This window comes from Polychytrium aggregatum (genome assembly GCF_025602895.1).
Source record: "Polychytrium aggregatum strain JEL109 chromosome Unknown BJ171scaffold_9, whole genome shotgun sequence".
Classification (NCBI taxonomy): Eukaryota; Fungi; Chytridiomycota; class Chytridiomycetes; order Polychytriales; genus Polychytrium; species Polychytrium aggregatum.
Window position 1 is genome coordinate 917,731 of NW_026516211.1, and position 18,932 is coordinate 936,662.

The 18,932-nt window shown below is 59.0% G+C and overlaps 5 protein-coding genes across 5 annotated transcripts; 3 read left to right on the plus strand and 2 right to left on the minus strand.

Moving 5' to 3' along the window:
- Positions 1–269: 269 nt before the first annotated feature.
- BJ171DRAFT_566408 (glycoside hydrolase superfamily) lies at positions 270–2,838 on the plus strand. Its single transcript, XM_053113408.1, has 7 exons — positions 270–584; positions 763–874; positions 1,039–1,052; positions 1,168–1,297; positions 1,428–1,633; positions 1,761–2,218; positions 2,352–2,838. Exons 1-7 carry the CDS (start codon positions 437–439, stop codon positions 2,622–2,624), a joined length of 1,341 nt encoding a protein of 446 aa, XP_052969154.1. The 5' UTR covers positions 270–436; the 3' UTR covers positions 2,625–2,838.
- BJ171DRAFT_495580 (uncharacterized protein) lies at positions 2,836–9,488 on the minus strand. The gene is made up of 7 exons (XM_053110144.1): positions 9,103–9,488; positions 8,502–8,650; positions 8,196–8,324; positions 4,203–8,027; positions 3,941–4,069; positions 3,473–3,736; positions 2,836–3,264 (listed from the first exon to the last, which is right to left on the minus strand). Exons 1-7 carry the CDS (start codon positions 9,401–9,403, stop codon positions 3,187–3,189), a joined length of 4,875 nt encoding a protein of 1,624 aa, XP_052969155.1. The 5' UTR covers positions 9,404–9,488; the 3' UTR covers positions 2,836–3,186.
- A 1,176-nt stretch (positions 9,489–10,664) lies between these two features.
- On the plus strand, positions 10,665–12,098 carry BJ171DRAFT_495582 (uncharacterized protein). Its single transcript, XM_053110145.1, has one exon. It carries the CDS (start codon positions 11,046–11,048, stop codon positions 12,060–12,062), a length of 1,017 nt encoding a protein of 338 aa, XP_052969156.1. The 5' UTR covers positions 10,665–11,045; the 3' UTR covers positions 12,063–12,098.
- Positions 12,099–13,033: 935 nt separating this feature from the next.
- Positions 13,034–15,041, minus strand: BJ171DRAFT_421330 (P-loop containing nucleoside triphosphate hydrolase protein; the record flags this gene model as incomplete). The annotated part of the gene is made up of 5 exons (XM_053107483.1): positions 13,034–13,507; positions 13,661–13,813; positions 13,979–14,277; positions 14,401–14,518; positions 14,694–15,041. The coding sequence occupies 5 exons, from the start codon at positions 15,039–15,041 to the stop codon at positions 13,034–13,036; spliced, it is 1,392 nt and encodes a 463-aa protein (XP_052969157.1).
- Positions 15,042–16,509: 1,468 nt separating this feature from the next.
- On the plus strand, positions 16,510–18,542 carry BJ171DRAFT_311367 (S-adenosyl-L-methionine-dependent methyltransferase). Its single transcript, XM_053107099.1, has 3 exons — positions 16,510–16,916; positions 17,044–17,522; positions 17,742–18,542. Exons 1-3 carry the CDS (start codon positions 16,703–16,705, stop codon positions 18,429–18,431), a joined length of 1,383 nt encoding a protein of 460 aa, XP_052969158.1. The 5' UTR covers positions 16,510–16,702; the 3' UTR covers positions 18,432–18,542.
- The last annotated feature ends 390 nt before the right edge of the window (positions 18,543–18,932 follow it).

Consider the following 18,932-nt stretch of genomic DNA (forward strand, 5'->3'; position numbering starts at 1 on the left):
TCTCCCATGCCAACAGCAGCCCGTCGGACGGGAGGGACAATGGAGCAGCCTTACAATCAGGTTTTTTGGGGGTGGGGGTGGAATGCCTGCGCCAGAAGGTTGCCTTGATCAGCAATGGGTCCATTCTGACCTGCTTTGATCAGCGATGAGACCATTCTGACCAAGAGCGCAACGCTTTGTGGCCGGCACAGCCGATCTGGCAGAGGTTGCTGTTTCCCAAGCTCTGAAGTGGTCGTGGCCATTGCCGAGTGGAGGCGGTCGGGCAGGATCTGGGATTGTCCAGCCCGCACAATCGATTGCCTTGCTGCACGAGGCGACCGGGTATAAATACGGGGTACTCGGCAGCCTCCGTCTCTGTTCACCACCACCTCCTCTCGGGTCCCACAGTCAAAGCTTGCCTCAACTACCAAGCACGCAGCGCCTGCATCAGCCCGCCATGAAGATCAACTGGTCTCCCTTGCTCGCCTTGGCCGCCGTGCCCTTGGTCCTGGCCGATTTTGCTGCCTATGTGCCCAACTGGGCTGTCCGTACCGGCGTTGATGTCGGCACCCTGAACTACCAGAACGTCAACGAGATCCTCTACGGTAGGTTGCGTATGCTTCTTCTGCCAATGGCGATGTGTCTGTGGATGATCCATCCACTACCCCAACCGCGCCGAATCACTGGCGAGGCTTCTCAGGCCAAGCCCCAGGCCTGTGCAAACTGCTCTGCGATGCTCGGTGTGCTGCCTTCTCTTGCGCTGATCCCGTCATTTCCTCTCAGCCTTCTTCACCGTCGACGGCAACGGAAACGTTGTCCCCACCAACAAGGCGTGGGACGACATCAACATCCCCAAGATCAACGCCCTCAAGGGTCGATACGGCTTTACCTTGGTGTAAGTGCATCGACGGTCTTGTCGCAGCCAGCTGCGTGCGCTTATGTCAGCGCAAAGTGTTGTTCCTCCGTTTGCGTTGCCGTTGTCGGCTGGCATGGGCTGACGCCTCGGTCCAACCTGTTCTGTCCTGTTCTGTTACGCATGGGACCATGGCTCTCAATTAGTGCTTCTATTGGAGGTATGTACACCGTCATCGCTGCAGCCTCCAGGTGCATGATGACGGAATGCACCGGCGAACATGATGTGTCCATACTAATTCGGTCGGCTTCTGGCAATCAAACTCGCTCCCGCAGGCTGGACCAACTCGACTTACTTCAGCCAGGCCTTCTCGACCGCCCAAGGCCGCCAGAACTTTGTCAACTCGGTCTGGACCAATCTCATCACCAGCAACTACGCCTTCGACGGCGTCGACATTGACTGGGAGTGTGTATCTTGTCGTCCCGCGTGCATCCTGCCTCTCGAGTCGCCCAGTTCGCTCGATGTACCTGCGCCGAGCCCCTCGACACTCCTTGGCAAGACCACTGCAACGTACTAACAACCTTGCTCGCTTCAGATACCCCGGCGCATCCGGCTATGGCTGCAACACCATGAGTAACTACGATTTCCAGAACTACAACCTCGTCCTCCAGCTCCTTCGCCAGAAGCTCGGCTGGGGTCGCCCCATCACCGTTGCCCTCGGCGCTACCGTCAGCGTTTACCGCGATGTCAACGGCACCAACTGGATTCCTGTCTGGGCTCAGCAGCTGACCCACATCAACAGTAAGCCGGCGGTGCACCATCGAGTCTCGCATCCCTCGTTCTGTTCGCTGTCGAGACACCGTGCTGATATCTGCCTCCCTCGCTGCCGCACGGCTGCAATGGCTTGCTCCACCGCTCGCCAAACCAGTCATGACCTATGACTACTCTGGCAACTGGAACCCCTTCACCGGCATCGGCACCCCGATCTACCAGAACCCCTCCGACCCTCTCCACATCATTTCCATCCAGGACACCCTTCGTGACTACGTCAAGACCCTCAAGGTCGACCGCAGCAAGCTCCGCCTGGGCCTCGAATTCAACGGCCACTCATTCTATCCCATTCACAGCGACGCCAACCACCCCGACGGTCTCTACCAAAACTGCCCCCTGACCAATGCCAGTGATATCACCTCGGGCGCCTGCACCGTCATTCAGGGCGACTTTTTGGACGATCTCGAGTATGACGGCTGCAACTGGCCCGCCACCAACACCGGCGACTGGAGCTGGAGAGGTCTGCGTACCCGTGCGCGCGGCGGTATTCTGTCGTCGGCCACGACTCCCGTTGCTGGCTCTGGCTGGGTCCGCACCTGGCACTCTGATGTTATGGTAGGTTGGCGATTGGGCTCCTCATGTGCTGCAGCAGTGCAGCACTGATGTAGGCTGGCCTGTGACGGCGATGGTGCTGGACAGATGCTGTTGTTTGACCCAGACCCAACTTGGCTTCCCTGATCGTGTCTAGGCCCCGACTCTGCTCAACAACAACACCGGCGTCTTTATCACGTACGACGATGTCCAGTCGATCGCCGCCAAGGTCAAATTTGCCAAGCAGTGGAACCTGGGTGGCGTTTTTGCCTGGGAGATGAGCGAGGATTACTACGATCCTTCCTCCGGCATCAACGGCGAGCTCATCACTGCTGCCGTGGCCCAGTACCAGGGCATCACCAAGCGCTTCATTGACGATGGCAACGCTCCGGCCGGCACTGTCTGCCGTGGTGCCAACCCTGACTGTTAAAGTGGACGTGTGCTCCACTAACGCCCAAGAGGTACAACCACTGGGCCGCACGAATCTGCGCGCATAGCTGCATCCGGATCGTGTCAACTGTTCTTCTTCTCTATGATCCGGGAGGGCGAGATGCAGTGCTGTGGTCGGATGCCATGCGATGTCAGTTGCAGCCGCTCTCTGATATCGACACGGACGCCATGGTCCTTCTCGCTGTCTATGAACCCAATATACTCGATTTGTATTCTGGTAGCATCAATCAATTGAAGGAGATATGTTGGAGAGAGCAGCGACGCAATGACCCAAAGAGAAATAGAAGAGGAGAGCGGGGATCAAGTGTCTGTATTTTGGAAGCAGTCCCGAACGCAGGCAAAAACAGAGTGCAATTACAGCTATCGAACGATTCATAGCGCGGACCAGCGATCACAGTGGGCAGGTATGGACAGAGCCGTTGGGCGGAAATGGAAATGATGCTCACTCGGCACCAAGCACCCGCGTGCCGGCTATACTAGTGCAGGCGGGCGGGGGGGACAAATCGATATTGTGTGAGAGAGGGGAGGGGGAGCCAAATTTATCATAGGTATTTCTGCACTTTCTTCAGTTCATCCGGAGTGAACTTCAAGATCATTCCCAGGACCTGGAGCAGCTGAGCCTGCCGTACGTCCAGACCATCCAGCCCACGAGCGAGCAATCGACAAGAGTAAGCGATCTGAGACACACTTGCGGGGGGGGGTTCCCCAGCACCAGCGCGAGGCGCCCGCCCAGTCGCGCTGATCCAGCGCTTCATGCCTGCTGTTTGCCTTCTCTCTGCTCATTCTCGTTGGGCAACCCTCCGCTGGACTGCAGCACGAGATACGTACCCGCTTGTCCTTGAACTCGAGGAACTTGATAATGATGTTTTTGATGTATTCGGTGTTGGGGTCCGGGAGCGACTCCAACGAGCTCGCTGCTGATCCAGGCTGGCTTGGATTCCGGCCCGATCCCATGCTGTGGTTCGACGTCGTTGATCCACGCCGCTCGATCGGGGAGCTGGCGCTTGAGCCGTTTGCGCCTTGGTTCAGGTTGGTCTGGGAGTTGCTGTGGCTCAAGTTGCGGGAGAGTTTTCGCACCTCTTCCTTGAGGGCCTGTCCAAGATGTGCAGAGAGTCCAGCCCCAACAGGGATAATAAGCATAAGGCTGCTTTGGAAACGAAGAGCAAGGAGCTGTGCGAGCCGTGGACGGCCACTCAGATGCCCCAAGAGACACTTCGTGTTGCCAGGCAGCCACCACGAGAGGAAGCAAGAGTCCCTATTGATCGAAACCCGCCACAAAACCGATATGCAACCCACCTTGTTGAGGTTCTTGAGCTGCCCTTCTCGCATGCGAAGCTCCGACACGGTGTCTTCGTGGGAAGCTGCGATGCTGCGGAGCTCCTCCTCCAGCGCCAGGATCTTTTCTTCGAGGAGGCCGGACTTTTGCTGTGCGACGGAATGCGTGGGGACACAACCGTGGATGGGTCAGAGTGCAGTGGGAGGGGATAGAGTGTAGCAAACTGGTGGGCTAAGCCAGCAGGCAATGTCGGCGGCAGGATCAGGATGCTTGGACACATACCCTTTCTTGCTCGATTTGGGCTTGCCACACGCCGTCATTGAGCTTAGCCTCCTGCAGCGACGCAATCGTGTCGGACAGATGGCGATTAGATTCCTCAAGCTCGGCCATCTTCTCTTCGAGCTCGACGATTCGCTCGGTGGATTTGAGGGTTTCGGTCTTGAGGTCGTCGTCAAGCTTCTTGAGCTCGTTCTCGCGAGAGTTGAGCTCGGATTTGAGGTCGCGCTGCTCGCGCTTGAGTGTCTCGCGTTCGTCCTTGGACACCTTGGTCGCTTGGTTGGCGTTGTAAACCTCGGTCTCGAGCTCCGAAAGTTTGACCTTGAGGCCGTCGTTCTCGATGCTCTTCTTCTGGAAGAGCTTTTTGCTCGTGTCGAGTTCGTCGTCCAGGGTGGCGAGCCGCTCCTCCATCTCCCTCATGCGCGCACTCCATTGGCGCAGTTGATCGGCCTGGGCCTCGACGATCGCCTGGCTGGTGGTGAGGTTGGCTTGCTGGGCCCGGAGAGACTGCGCTACGGACACCTGGTCCCTGAGACTGGCCTCGAGTTCGGTGATGCGTCCACGCAGCTGGTCGGCCACGCTCGCGAGCTCGGCTTTCTTGCTCTCGTTTTCGGCGTCGGTGGCTTCGTGGCCTCGCAGCCTCATGTGCATGTCTTCGAGCTGCCGTGTGACGGTCGCCATCTGGCCCTCGCGCTCGCGGAGGTCCCGTTCGTGGAGTGCCTGCATTTCAGCGATGCGCTCCTGTAGCTTCGCGGCTTCGTCTTCCTTGAGCTTGACGTCGGCCTCGAGCTTGATGATTCGATTCTTGCTGCTGCGCAGGAGCTGCACCACCTTGATCTTTTTCTCCTCGGTCTGCTCGTACTGGGTCCGTAGCTCGCCCAGCTCGGCGGTCAGCTGTCCGATCGTCTCGTCGCGTTGGTGGATGGTCTGTTTGGCAAGGGCCAGCGACTCCTCCGCGCTGTTGACCCGGTGCACAAACTCCTGCTTCTCGCTGGCTCGCTGCTCCAGGCTCTCCTGCAGGACCGTGACCTGGTCCTGCGACTCGGTATACCGCCGTGTCAGCGAATCGACCTGCGCCCGAAGCATCTCGGCCTGCACGACCTGGACCTGGAGGGTTTCCTTTTCGGCAGCGAGCTTGTCAAGCTGGGTCTGGAGCTCGGCGAACTTGGCACCATCGACGGTGCCCTGATCCAACTGCGCGGTGAGTTCCTCGATGCGCTGCTGCAGGGCTCGCTTCTCTCCCTCCAGCAGTTCGGCGCCGCGCTTCGAGGCCTCTTGGAGCTGCTGGTGTTGCTCTTGAGAGGTCTGCAGACGCTTCTCGATCTCGGCGCTCTGGTTGGTGGCAGTCTGGACAGCCGCCTGGAGCTCGGTCAGCTGTTTCCACTCGCGCTCGGCCTTTTCAGCAAGCTCCTCCGACTTCTTAGTGGACTCTTCAAGCGCAAGCTCCAGCTCGACGACGCGGGCTTTGGCCGCCTTGAGGTGCTCCTTGGCCTCACGCGCCTTTTGCGCAACATCTTCAAGCTCGCCAAGCTTGTCTTCCTTTTCGGAAAGCGCCACGCGGGCCGACTCGAGGTCGCCACGGACCTGGACGAGCTCGCCTTGCAGCACCGAGAGGCGCTTGGTATGGTCTGCATCCGCCTGCTTGAGAGCACGGACGGCAGCATCGGACTCATTCAGCTGCTGAGCGAGGGCGGCTGCTTTCTGCTTGGCAGCGGCTTCCTGATCCTCAAGTGCGCTGGTTTTGGACCGAAGATCTTCGAGCTGCTCGCCCAGGACACGAGCCCGCTCTTCTTGCTGCGTGTGCAGGTCCCTGAAAGGCTCCAGAACCTTGATGTGCTCGTTTTGTTGCTCGATCGTTTGAGCAAGTTGCTGGATCTGCGAACCGAGGCTGGTCTTGAGTGACTCGGCTGCATGCTCCAGCTCGTGTTGCCGGTTGCGGGCGTCTTCGATCTGCTGTTGGGCTGCCACACAGTCGGCGCGAGCCGCTTCGAGCTCGTGCTGGAGACGATCCGCCTGCTGCTTCAGAGCCTCGTAGGCGGTGCTGCGCTCATCCAGGGCAGCTTGGCGGGAGGCGGATTGCTCCTGAAGAGAGACGAGCTGCAGATCGGCCTGCTTCTTTTCTTCTGCCAGGGCCTGATACTTGATCTGGCGCTGCTTCTCCTCCTCGTGCGCCTGGAGGCTCTTGGCATGGATCTCTTCCAGATCCAGGTGCAGCTTGCGCAGCTTGGCCTCGGTTTCGACCAAGCGGATCGAGGCGTCAGAGTGGTCCGAACCGTCAAGCTGCTGCTTGAGATCGGCTACTTGTCCGTTGAGGAGATGGATGCTGGTGTCGCGCTCGCTCAGGGAGCTCTCGAGACGCCGGATCTTGATGTGGGTTTCAGACTGGAGGCTATCCAGCTGGATCTGCAGCTGGGCAGACGAGGTGTTCGCAGTTCCGAGTTGTGCCTGCAGATCCTTGACCTCGGCTTCCAGCGCTGTGGCCCGGGAGCTGCTGTTGCCCAGCTCGATCTCGAGCCTTTCGACGGCAGACTTGAGGGATCCTTCGCGCGAAGCACTCTCAGACAGATCCGACTCGAGTTTTTTGGTGATCGTGGCAAGCTCCGACTGAGTGGCAGCAAGCTTGTTGGTGATTTCGGTCAGCTCCCGCTGATGCTGATCAAGCGACGCCTTCAGACGAGAGCTCTCCTGCTGCGACTCTTGGAGAGCAGCAGAGACAGTGTCGTGTTGCTTCTGCAGGGCATCGATGTTCTGCTGAGCAGCTGCAAGTTGCTCGGATGCCGTTTTCTCAGCATCTTGGTGGAGTTGGCGTGCATGCTCGAGCTCGGAGCGGTGGCGCTCGGCCTCGTCAGCGAGACTCTGGAGTTGAGCCGAGGACTTCTCTCTCTCCTCGGCAGCGAGCTTCTGCAGTGACTCGAGCTCGGCGATCCGATCCGTGAGCTTGGTCGCCTCGGCAGCTAGTTGAGCGCGCTCTTGGCGAAGACTGTCGGCGTCCTTGGCGTTGTCCAGAGCAGCAGCAAGCTCGGACGCCAGATCGTCGCTCCTCTTGCCAAGGTCGGCAACGCTGTTCAAGGCCGATTGGAGCTGGGACTCGGAGGAAGCCTTGGCGGAGGAAAGCTGGTCCAGCCTGTCATTCAGTTGAGCGATGGACTGTCCCAGGCGGGAGAGCTCCTCCTGGTGCACCCGCGATTCTTCGGCCAATGCTAGCTCGCTAACGCGGATCTGATCGACGAGGTGCAGCTTCTCAGTCTCCAGGACGGATTTCTCGCCCGAAATCTCGCTGAGCTGGAGCTTGAGCAACGAGGTCTCATTTTTCAAGGCAGTGAGTTCGGCGTCCTGAACTTCGACTTGCTGCTTGCGCTGGACGAGCTCTTCGTCAAGACCGCGGCACTGCACCTCGAACTGGGACTTTTCCTGTGAGACTTGAGCAAGATCCAGCTGCAGCTGGGCCAGCTTGGCATCCTTACCGCGGCTGGTCTCGAGCTCCATCAGAATCGTAGTGGTATCGGTCTTGACGGGTGAGGTGGCCGAAATGGTGGGCGAGAGCGGCGTCTCTTTGATGACGGTGTTGACATCCGAGTTCATGAGCTTGGCGACCATTGCCTCGTTCTCGACACGCAGCTCTTCACACCTGGCACTGGCTTCGTCGCGCTGCTCGGCCATCTTCTTGACCGAGTTGGTGAGTTCGCGGATCTTGAGCTTGAGTTGCAGCGTGCTCTCGTGGCCTGTGGCGGCAAGGGGGTCGCTGAACGAGCTTCGGGGGGAGACGATCTCTTCGACAGGGGCCGCAGGGGTCGCAGGGGCGGTTTGCTGCTGCTTAAGAACCTCGATTTCCTGAGGTTGGGATTAGATCCCAGGTCAGCGGCGCCGACGGAAGAGGGACCACACAATATGGAGAACGTGATGGGCGCTGTAATAGCACCATGATGGACGCTACGATGGGCGCCATGGTGGACACTGTGACGGGCACTACGGTGGGCATTATGATTGCCATGCACAAACCTTCTCTCGCTCATCCAGCATGGCCTGGAGGCTGCTGAGCAGTTCCGTCTTTGAGGTGATGTCTATTCGGTGGGCTTCTCTGGACTCTTTGAGCTCGCGGGTCAGTTTGGTGAGTTCCTCGGCCGAAATCTAAATGGATTGAGCAGAAGACGATCGAGTCAGTGGCTCTGTCGATCCGCTGGCACAAGCTCAGAAGAAGGAGCCTCAAATGGCGATGATGCTAAAGCAAGCTGCGTTGAGGGCGATGTCGTATTCTGTCGGTGAATGAATCATGTGAGGACGAGTGGGCGAGCAAGGCGGGCCTACATCGTTTCTCTGGCGGATGCTCTTGAGATAGGTATCAAAGGCCTCGACATCATGCGTGTTGTTGATGGCGGCGATGGGGGTGTTGCTCCGGATGATGGACTCGATCTGTGTGTTCTTCTTTTGCATGAGCTTGTATGCCTTGACCAGGTCTAGCGGCCACATGGAGTGCCAGTACAGAAACGACGGCAAGTACATGGTCGAGGGAGCGAATCGTGCAGGGGGGGGGAGTCGCAGGCAGTTGCAGGCAGTTGCAGGCAGTTGCAATATAGAACCAGGGAAAGGCAGCGAAGCGTTGGCGGAGCAGCGAGCACGCGGAGGACAGTAGGGATGGTGGAAATATTAGTCTGCGGACCCGAAGGAGGAGGAGGGGTATGATCAGGGCGGCAATGCCGATTGAAATAAGGACGAGTTTCACGATGGCCAATGGGAGCCGATAAAGGAAATCGACAAACTCGCTGCGCCAGCAAGCTTGCAGGGAGAGGGGGAAGCGAAGGACCGGGGATTGCGAGAGGGAAAATAAGGGCACCCTATTGGAGGGATGGCGAGTGCGTGTGGACGATGCGGGGAAGGAGACAGAGCCGATCCTGCATCGAAAGCGTACCCGTAAACTTGGACTCGTACTTCTTGAGCCGCGAGAGCTTTTCCTGGATCTCGCCTGGGGCCAGATCCATCTGGCTGATGATCGAGTCCATGGAGGCTCGCGGGGTATCCGTGAGCGGGTCGTCGACCGAGGGCCGGATAGATGAGTCGGCCATGGTGGGCAGCGATGCGCTGGACTGGGAGGGCGATTGGGAGCCGGACGTGGCATCATACTTGAGCGAATGCTGGATGGAGGCGACGGCATCGCGGGACGCACCGACGGCCTTGTTGAGCTGGGACTGGAACGACGATAGCATGGACATGGTCGGCGGTGGGGAAGCAGCCGGCCAAGGCGAAGGGCAGGCCAAGGAGGTCGGTTGAGGCGTTGGGCGATCGGCTTGATGGAGGCGAAACGACCAAAGAGCCAACCACGAGTGCGGCACTGTTGTGTGTGGCCCGGTGTGCTGCGATGCGCCGCGCCGAGCGACCTGCCTTTTGCGGTGCTGGTGCGACCGACGGGACTGTTGGCTCGATTTGGCGGTGTGAGGGAGATGTGACACAGAGCCTCGACTGGTCGCACATGTGTGCCGGAAGCAACCGCGACAGCGCTGTTTCTGTGGCTGCAGCCCGAAATAGCGATGTCGATGTCGGTGTTGGTGTCGATGTCGATCGTTTTGACGGTGCTGTCGATGCCGATGTCGGTGTCGGTGTCGACGGCGTCTGTGCACGAGCGAGGGATACAATCGGCGGCGTTGCTGGCCAGCCCGCCCTGCACGTTGGCCTGACGGTTGTCGGCAGCATCCATGGGTGCAGGATCGGGGGTGCTGGCAACGGCCCAGGGTGTCTGTGCGATGCCTTGCATCTGCCAGACGGACCGAGGTGCGGCTGTCGCTTGCGCACCAGCACCAGTACCACCACCAGCACCACCACGATAACCACCATCACGATCACCACCACGCTTCCAACCAGGGCCCACGGGCCGAGATGCGCTCCGCTCGCCACTGGGGATCGCAGCGCCGGCCCGCCTCGACAAGCACCGCCGATGTCGATGCCGATCACAACACCATCAACATCGCAACAACAACCGCATCAGCACCACCGGCGACAAAACCAACCACAGCAAAGCAGCACCACAGCAAAGCAGCACCACTAACACAAGCACTGCTTCCCCGCAAGCGCATGGACCGCAGCGGCAGTCCGCGCAGTCGCCGGCCCAAGCATATCGCCGGTGCAGAACATTGCCCTTCGGCTGCCCGCACAAGCTCGCCATGCTCGCACAGGCTCGAGCCCACAGCCCGTGCACACCCTATTGCCCACAGCGTGTGCGCTCTGCCGCCGGCCGCACGGCCGTGTGCCCCAGTCCTGTGCCCAGCGCCGGCCGCGTTGTCGGCGTGCGTCTGATCCATAGACCGCCGTCGGCCGTCGCCGAAACGTGCCGCTGGCCTTGCGCCGCGGCCCCAAGATGCCGTCATATGCATTGGACAACCGGCGCCTCGGGACAGGGGGCGGCCTGCGGTGCGCTTTTTCTTGGGCCCACCTGCCCGCGAGGGGGGCAGGCAGGCTTTTCTCTTCGGCAGCGTTTGCCTCTGCCTGCTCGCTCCTCTGCGCTTTGGCCGTTCGCTCATCCGCGCTTGGGTCTCGGCCGACACCCTGTCAAGTCGCTGTTGCTGTCAACCCTCTTCCAGACGGCGCCCGCATTATCCGTTTGACATTGCCTCCCAGACTTGCGTCCCAACCCCGCTTCGCCAGTCCCCGGTCGCATTGCCCAATCCCGCGGCACCACTTTCGTCCCCCCTCGGTACTCTTTTCTCTGTCCAAGACCCCCTTTTCCTCCTGCGGTCGATCCCGCAATCGATCCCACAGTCGTCCCCGCAGTCGACTCCACGCTCGCATTTGCCTCCACGCCTGTCTCTGCTTCTGCTACACAATCTGCTCCCGCGCTCGAGTCGAATGCTGCCTTGAGAAATGTTCCTGGACTTTGCCCTCCTCGGTCTCGACGCCGCCTCCAATGGCACCTCAGCGTCCCCCTCGGCATCCCCTTCGGCATCCCCTTCGGCATCCCCGTCGCCCAGCGCAGACTCCAACTTCAATCTGACCCTCCCCGTCGCCCTTGTTGGCACCGCCGTGGTTGTCGTGATTCTGCTGGTCATTATCCTCCCGCCATGTCTCGCCCGCTCCTCCCTCAAGCGCGAGATGCGGTCCTTGTCGACCGCCGCCCTGCAAACAACCCCTGCCTCTGAGCCCCGCAGCCCGGCGTCGCTCCACGACCTCCTGAGCTACTCGACTGCCAGCAACGGCCTGTCCGACCACCGCAGAACCAGCTCGACGTCGTCGACATCCTCCGCGCCCGACCCATCTCTCCACAGCGATGCAGCCACCGTCGTCTTCAGACCATCTCAGTCCCTCGAAACAGAGTACCGGCGCCATCTCCAGGCAAAATCTCTGCCAAAACCCCAGTCACTCGAGGACACCGCCACCCTGTATTCCTCTCGCCACTCGGCGCACCACTCGACACACGCCTCCATCGACCGCCTCAAGGCATTTGGCTCGCCACCAGGCTCGGCACCGGGCTCGGCACCGGGCTCGGCGCACTCGTCACCGAAGCACCCCACCGTCCCTTCGCCTCATCTCTCCTCTCACCTCTCTCCCAAGCCTCCACATGCCGCTGCTCAACCCTCGAACCTCTCGTCAATGCCCTCGCAGGGCTCGCTCAAGTCCCGAGACGAGGGCCAGGTCCTGAACTACAACTATTCGCCCTTCAGTATCCGGAGCCCTTCGCCATCGCTGACCATGAGTGGCTCGCTCCCGCGCCAGGAAGACCAGCAGTACCGGCTGCTCAGCGCCCAGGAGATTGCCAAGGGCCAATCGGCGTTCCGTCTCAACCACGCTTCATCCAAGGCGTCGCTCAAGAATCGTCCGCTGTCGCCAAGCAATGCCATGGTTCTGCCGGTCTACTCACACGATGCCTCGTCCAGCGAGTAGTCGCCGCCATTATCATTGTCATTGTCATTGTCATTGTCATTGTCATTGTCATTGTCATTGTCATCGCCGTTGTCATTGTCATTGTCATTGTCATCGCCGTTGCCACCACCCTTCCCCTCCGTCCTCTTTGCCACCACTTTATCCATCTATATACCAGAATTGCTGGTCCCGGTCCCCTCCTGCAACTCTACTCTCCCTGCCACGCCGTGCGAGAGGACCGTGGTATCTTCCAGCACGTCGACGCCCCCCCTCCCAACAACAACCCTCAGCCATCGTTCCACCCAAGCATGATGTGTCAAGCATCTCGGAGCCAACTGCACACTCACTCGCCATGGCCATCACATCATCGCAAACACTGCATACGTGTGTCCCCCACTCCATCGAATCGACACTCAATCAACCATTCTTTCCTTCCCCCGTTCTGGTTCGCAGCGTATCTCTTCCTTCCACTCTGCGTCTGTACAAAATTTCCCATCCCTCATCTCGTCGCCGTCGTCTGCGAGCGTCTTGATAGATACAAGCAAATATACTGCTATGTGATACAGCCCGTGCAGCCGACATCAGAGAATGCAGGATTCGAGGATGCGGAGACAGTCGCCAGCTGTCACGCAGACCCACTGCGACGCCATTGTCGCGAGCGCTGTGCTTGGTCAATATATGTGGATACGTGTATTCAATGTCCAAGGGGTGGTTCAAAAGCAATGGAGGCATGGCGAACTCCGTTTCGGTATGCAAGCGCCACAGACCGAACGGCATGCTCGTCACATGAAGCTCGCCCGTCCGCATCCGCAGACTTTGATCAGCCAGCACATGTCCGAGAGCATGTCAGAGCACATGTCGGAGCACATGCCGCGCCGATGGCTTCCATGCGGAAAGCAGCGACCCATTCAACCGGGGCTACAGCGAACTTATCTTGAAGCGAGACACCTTCACACACGGATGGCCACGGTCGCCTCAGACAGCACTGGCTATTATCGGTTCCATTGTCGACCATCAGCACCCCCCGCCTTGCGCTTGAAGTGCTCTTCGTTGGGCTTCTTCTTGGCCTGATATCCGCCCTTGCGCTCCTTCCGGTCCGTCTTGCCGCTTGCCCCGATCGTGATGTTGACTCTTGGGGGCACAGTGAATCCAAAGGCTCGGGCAACCTTTTGCAGATCCAAGTTGTTGATGTTGAAGATTTGCTTCAGCGAATGTGACGCGTACGCCTGCAGGTACGAGCGATAGCCATCCTTGGCGCTCTTGTTGAGATAGTAGTTCTTCTCCACCAGTTTCTCGAGTTGAGACTGCACGTTCGCTATCTTGGAGGACGGGAACTGGTACTCGTTCAGCGGTACACGCGCTTGCTTCAGGAACCGCAGGAATCCGAGCTCCTGGGGAAGCAGGAAAAGCAGAGCCTTGCCACGACCGCCAGCACGAGCGGTGCGTCCGACTCGGTGAATGTATTCCTGATACGGGTAGCAATGGTGGGTCAGCGATTCATCAGGCAACACGAACCATTCCGGGACAGCGCCATCACTGCATCTATCCCATCTCATCCCATCCGACTTCCGCCCATTCGCCAGCTGCAAGGGGTGGCGGCACTCGTCCGCGATGCTTACTCTGGGATCATCCGGAGGATCGTACTGGATGATCCAGTCGACAGCAGGGATATCCAGGCCACGAGCCGCGACATCTGTACACAGCAGGATGCCGGTCTCCGCATTCACAAACTCAAAGAAGGTGTTTGTGCGCTTCTGCTGCTTTTGGCGGCCCTGTTTGAAGGAGCAAGAAAGCGCTTTGAGCAAGCCTGTCCAATGCCATCACAGCAGCTGTCTACATAGCAGAGCCTCATTGCTACCGTCACCCTTCGCCATACGCTGCATATCGGACCCTCTTGCCCCCTCCCACCAGCACGACGCTGTCGCCAGCAGACTTACGTGCAAATCCAACACGGGAATGTCAATGTAATTCAGCAACTCGGCATAGTACTTGACCGAGTTGCAGCTGGACATGAATACAATCATCTTCTTCTTCAGGTTTTTCTTCAGGAAGGTGAACAGCAGCAGGAACCGGTTCTCGCTCGGGCACACGACATAGCCCTGCTCCAGACCCTCGGCCGTGGCATTAACCTTGTGTTCGTCCACGTTGATGTACAGCGGCGACTTTTTGAGCGAGACGCGCGCCAGATCGTCGACCTTGGTGGTCTGAGTGGCAGAGAAGAGCATAGTCTGGCGCTCTGGAGAGGGCGATGTGGGAGGACACAACACAAACAACAACGAGATGGGTCAATCCGGCGTCCCGAGCTGGCAATGCAGAGAGAGATCGTCGCTCGACCGGTCGAATCCAACAGAGTGCTGACCTTTGGGCAGGAGCTTGATAATCTGATGCATTTCCTCCTCGAAACCGACTTCCAATATCCGATCGGCTTCGTCAATGATCAGACACTTGAGGTTTTTCACGATAAAGCCTTGGGTGTTCTGTCATGCAAAATGCAAAAGTCGGCAGGTCAGTGTCGACGCCAACGGTCCGAGTTCAGATGGTTGCCATTCTTTCGTCCATGACCGTTGGTAGTCATCCGCCACTCCTACACGGAAGTAAGTCACAAGGACCAGTAGAGTGCTCAAGCAAACGTGGCGGGTCTTCCAAACGCACCTGGAGATGATCCAAGAGTCTGCCCGGGGTGGCAATGAGCAGGTTGACGCCCTTGGTGAGCTTGTCGGCCTCAGCCTTGCGATTTGCGCCACCCATGACGATGCCGAACGTCTGGCTGTGGTACTTGAGAAGCTCCTTGGCGACGCCAAAGATCTGGAGGGCAAGCTCGCGTGTGGGCGAGATGACCACGACTCCGGTTCCGTTTCGGGGCTTGAACTTGAGCTTGTGCAGCAACTCGATCGCCGGGATCAGGAAGGCCAGCGTCTTGCCGGATCCGGTCTTGGCGGCGCCGAGGATGTCGCGGCCCGTCATTGCTGATGGGATCGAGCGGGCCTGGACTTCCGTCATCTGCGCAAAGCCCATGTCGGCGATGGCCTTGGCCGTGTTCTCGGACAGGTTCAGTGACTGGAATTCCTTGCTCACGGCCTTGGACAGATCAGTGCCTTTGGTGGGCGGCACAAAAGTCAGTCATCTGCAAAGGTGGACAGCGCATGGTTGCGTTGTCACTCCCAATGCGCCTTGGCTCTGCCATGGAGCACCCGCATGCCTACCTTCGAGGGCGCTGACGGCGTCATCACCACTGAGCCGCGAATCAACTGCGCCTTGAGCATCCGTCTCTTCATCGGCACCATCGTCTTTGTCGTCATAGTCGGCGGCTTCATCGTCGTCATCTTCATCGTCATTGTCATCCTCATCCTCATCGTCATCGTCATCCTCATCGTCCTCATCCTCATCGTCGTCAGGAATGTCTTCAACCTCCTCAATAACGACAGTTTTCTTGGGGTTCACACGGACCTGTCCTTCTGCTGAGATGACGGCTGCAGGCACATCATTCGATTGTCAGATCCACTGCCAGCGAAGGTGTTCGCTATTCGTCTCCTTGACCGGGCCGCCAGGCTCGATGCCTACCTTGCTTCTTCTTGGCTGGCTGAGCCAGCTGCTGCGAGTTTGACCGCTTCACCATGGCGAGTACTCGGGCCGCGAGAGATGCTCTGCTTGCTGGGGGGAGTGGGCGGATGGGCGGATGGGCGGATGGGCGGATGGGCGGATGGGCTCTCCTTCGTGCGGGTTGACCGGCTCGCGGAGACGGGGTGGTGGATCGCATCGCAGCCCAGAAGAAAAACAAAAAAAGTTGCACACGGGCCGCAAATGAACTTCATATGCCCTATTCGGGGAGGCTGCGCGTCGCACGGTCGGAGCTTGGGCCCAAGCCAGGCCACAGCCATATCCCAGCACCACACGTCTTGCCCAACTCCCCCATCGTCAGCTGCTCGCATCCTGTCCCCCGAGTGCATTCATGAGCGACGATGGCGACGGCGGCGATACAGCCATCCCGCAGGCGATCCGGCCCTGTCCGGCTGCTCTGGTAGCCGGCGGTGATATCGCTCAAGCGCATCGGTCCCGGACCACACACACCGCCGTCGTTTCGGAGCAGTACAACAACACCCGTCTTCCCCGATTTATGCGGCATGCATTTGCCGACATCATCACGTCCAAATCGCAAGCGCACGCCGCCTTCACCCAGGGCATCGTTCTCGTCAACGGCAAGGCGCCGACCTCGGAGGCACGCCTTCTCAAGACTGGCGACGCTGTCACGATCCTCGACCGCACCTGTGACGACGTTCGACGAGACCAGGAGTTTATGGATCTGCAGGTATGTCGCGGGCATAGGAAGCACATGCAGGCGTTGTAAAACCGATCCCGCTTTCAGGCATATTTATGGCACCTTGGTGCTGCAAGTGCACCAGTGGCTGCGGTCGTCACGACCCTCAAGCACAGCAACTCTCGGTCCAGTCTTGAACACCAACTCGGCGACCTGCCACGGCCGACAGCTGAATTGGATCTCCCTCTCGTCGCCTGACTAGGTGCTCTACGAAGACGACGATATCGCAGTTGTCTGGAAGCCCAGTGGGGTCACCGTCTCCCGTTTCGACGCCAAGACACTCGAGACGGCCCTGCGACATATCCTCCAGCCAGTCCCGAGCCAATACCCCCGAGCCGCTCTAGCGATGCCTTCCTGCATTGTGTCTCTCGACAAAGCCACTCCCGGACTTGTCCTCTGCCTCAAGACGCAAGAAGCAGAGACGGCGGTGCGCCAAATGGTTGCCGATGGGCTGGTCGAGTTCCGCTGGACGGCTCTCTGTCTCGGCGATCTGTCTGCACATCCGCTTGTACAGACTGGGGACCATCCGACAAGCTTTATAGTCAGCGAGCCACTCGATGGTGAGTGGCGGCTTTCCAGATCCCACACGCTTGTCGGGCGCATTTTGAGTCAGGCTTATTCGAGCCTCAACCAACACTGAAACCTCCCGATGTCGCCATTCTTGTCTGCAATTCACCGCCGATGCAGGGGTAGCTGCCGCAACCAAGTGTGCCATCATCGCAACCGTCCCGACTCGCAACCACCCTTCCGGCTACTTGACCCTGGTAGAGCTCACGCCCCAAAACGGCATGCTGCCGCAAACCAAGTATCAGGTCCGCCTGCACCTCGAGTGCCTCGGCCATTCCGTCATTGGAAACGGCAAACACACGGCGGACTTTCGCACAGCCCGAGGCAAGGGGATCTTCCTCGCTCTCGTCGGTGTCTCGCTGCAGCATCCCTTCACGCAGCAGCGCCTTGATGTCGAGCACGGTCCGCCGGCCAAGTTCGAGGCGCTTTGCTCGAGAGAGGAACAGACCGTCCGCAAGAAGCGCGAGCTGGAGCTTGAGGAGCTGAAGCAGCATCGGGAACAACTTGAGGCCCAGGGACTGAGCATCTCCTCAGAGCACCCGACGCTCCACTCAAACGGCATCTCGGAAGTTCCTCTTGCTTACATCACCGGGACCAAGGTAGGAAGCCAATTATTGTCTAGGATGGCAGCACTTGTGACGAGGAGTAGGGAGAGAGGGCAGATGAAGCTGCTGAAGGGTGTCGAGAGTGCGATCTGCCATGACACTCCGTTTCCAATCCACCGCGAGCTCGGCCAACCATGGTCCGAGCACATCCTGGACCCCATTTGTTGAGCGCACCTACAGGCCGAAGCTAACTACGATCACCGGAACTCGCAGCGTTTCTTTCGGCACAACTTCCATGTCAACTCCTCTGTGCTGATCCCGCGTCAAGGCACCGAGACTCTGGTCCAAGCATCGATCGAGCTGCTCCAGCCAAGATCCGACGCTGGTCAGTCCGTGCGCGTCCTCGATCTGGGCACCGGATCAGGGTGTCTTCTCATCTCGATCCTGGCAAGCTTGGCTGGCTCGGTAGGTGTCGGGCTTGATATATCCCCAGAGGCCCTCGACATTGCCCAGAGAAACGCCCAGGACAACGGCGTTGCATCGCGTGCCCGGTTCGCTGTCGGTACATTTGAAAGGATCTACGAGTCGCTCGAGCCTGATGGCGCGCAGAATCCGATGCCCTTTGATCTCGTTGTCTGCAACCCCCCGTACCTGTCCCATCGCAAGGCACGGCTGCTGGAGGGCCGCACACTGAACGCCGAGCCCGCCGAAGCACTTGTCAGCGGCGCGACCGGAATGGAGGCCTACGAAGCCATCATCGCCGGGCTGGACGCACTCCATCGCAACTCTGGTCTGAGCTCGGATGCCATCCTGGTTCTGGAGATTGGACATGGCATGGCGCATGATGTCGGGGCACTCTTCAGCCGCACACCAATATGGTTGCTCACGGAGTGCCGGACTGACGCAAATGGACTGGATCGCTGTCTGGTTTACCGGCTTATGCCTTCAAACCTGTGCCTCTGAGCTCGACCAAACCGATCCAGCTTTGGGACGAAGAGCCCCGGTTGCTGCTCCGAGGATTCTGTGGCTCCATGGCTCGCTCAAGACAAGCGACTCTGTCAAGTTCCAAAACACACGATGCATCAACAGGTGTGTTTGGAATGGACAACGCATCCTTATTCCCGAACATCTCTGTTCATCCAATCTATCGACGAGTGCCGCTACACATCGATGCCAATGCGCGCTTAGAGCAGTTGACACAATCCAGAGCAGCGACACAATCCAGAGCAGCGACACCAATGGAGCCAAGGCATGCACAAGATGACCAAGTCAGTTGCAACACGATGAGCATGCGATCGGTGTCCAATAATGCCGATGGTAGCCATGGTCGATCGATGGCTGTCCGTCGTTTCCATGCTTCTCCTAGAAATGAACATCGTACGGAGATCCGGTGAAACCGACGGCGCACTGCGGATCGGAATTGTATCTCTAATATAAGCTGTCTTGTCCGATACATGGAAATAT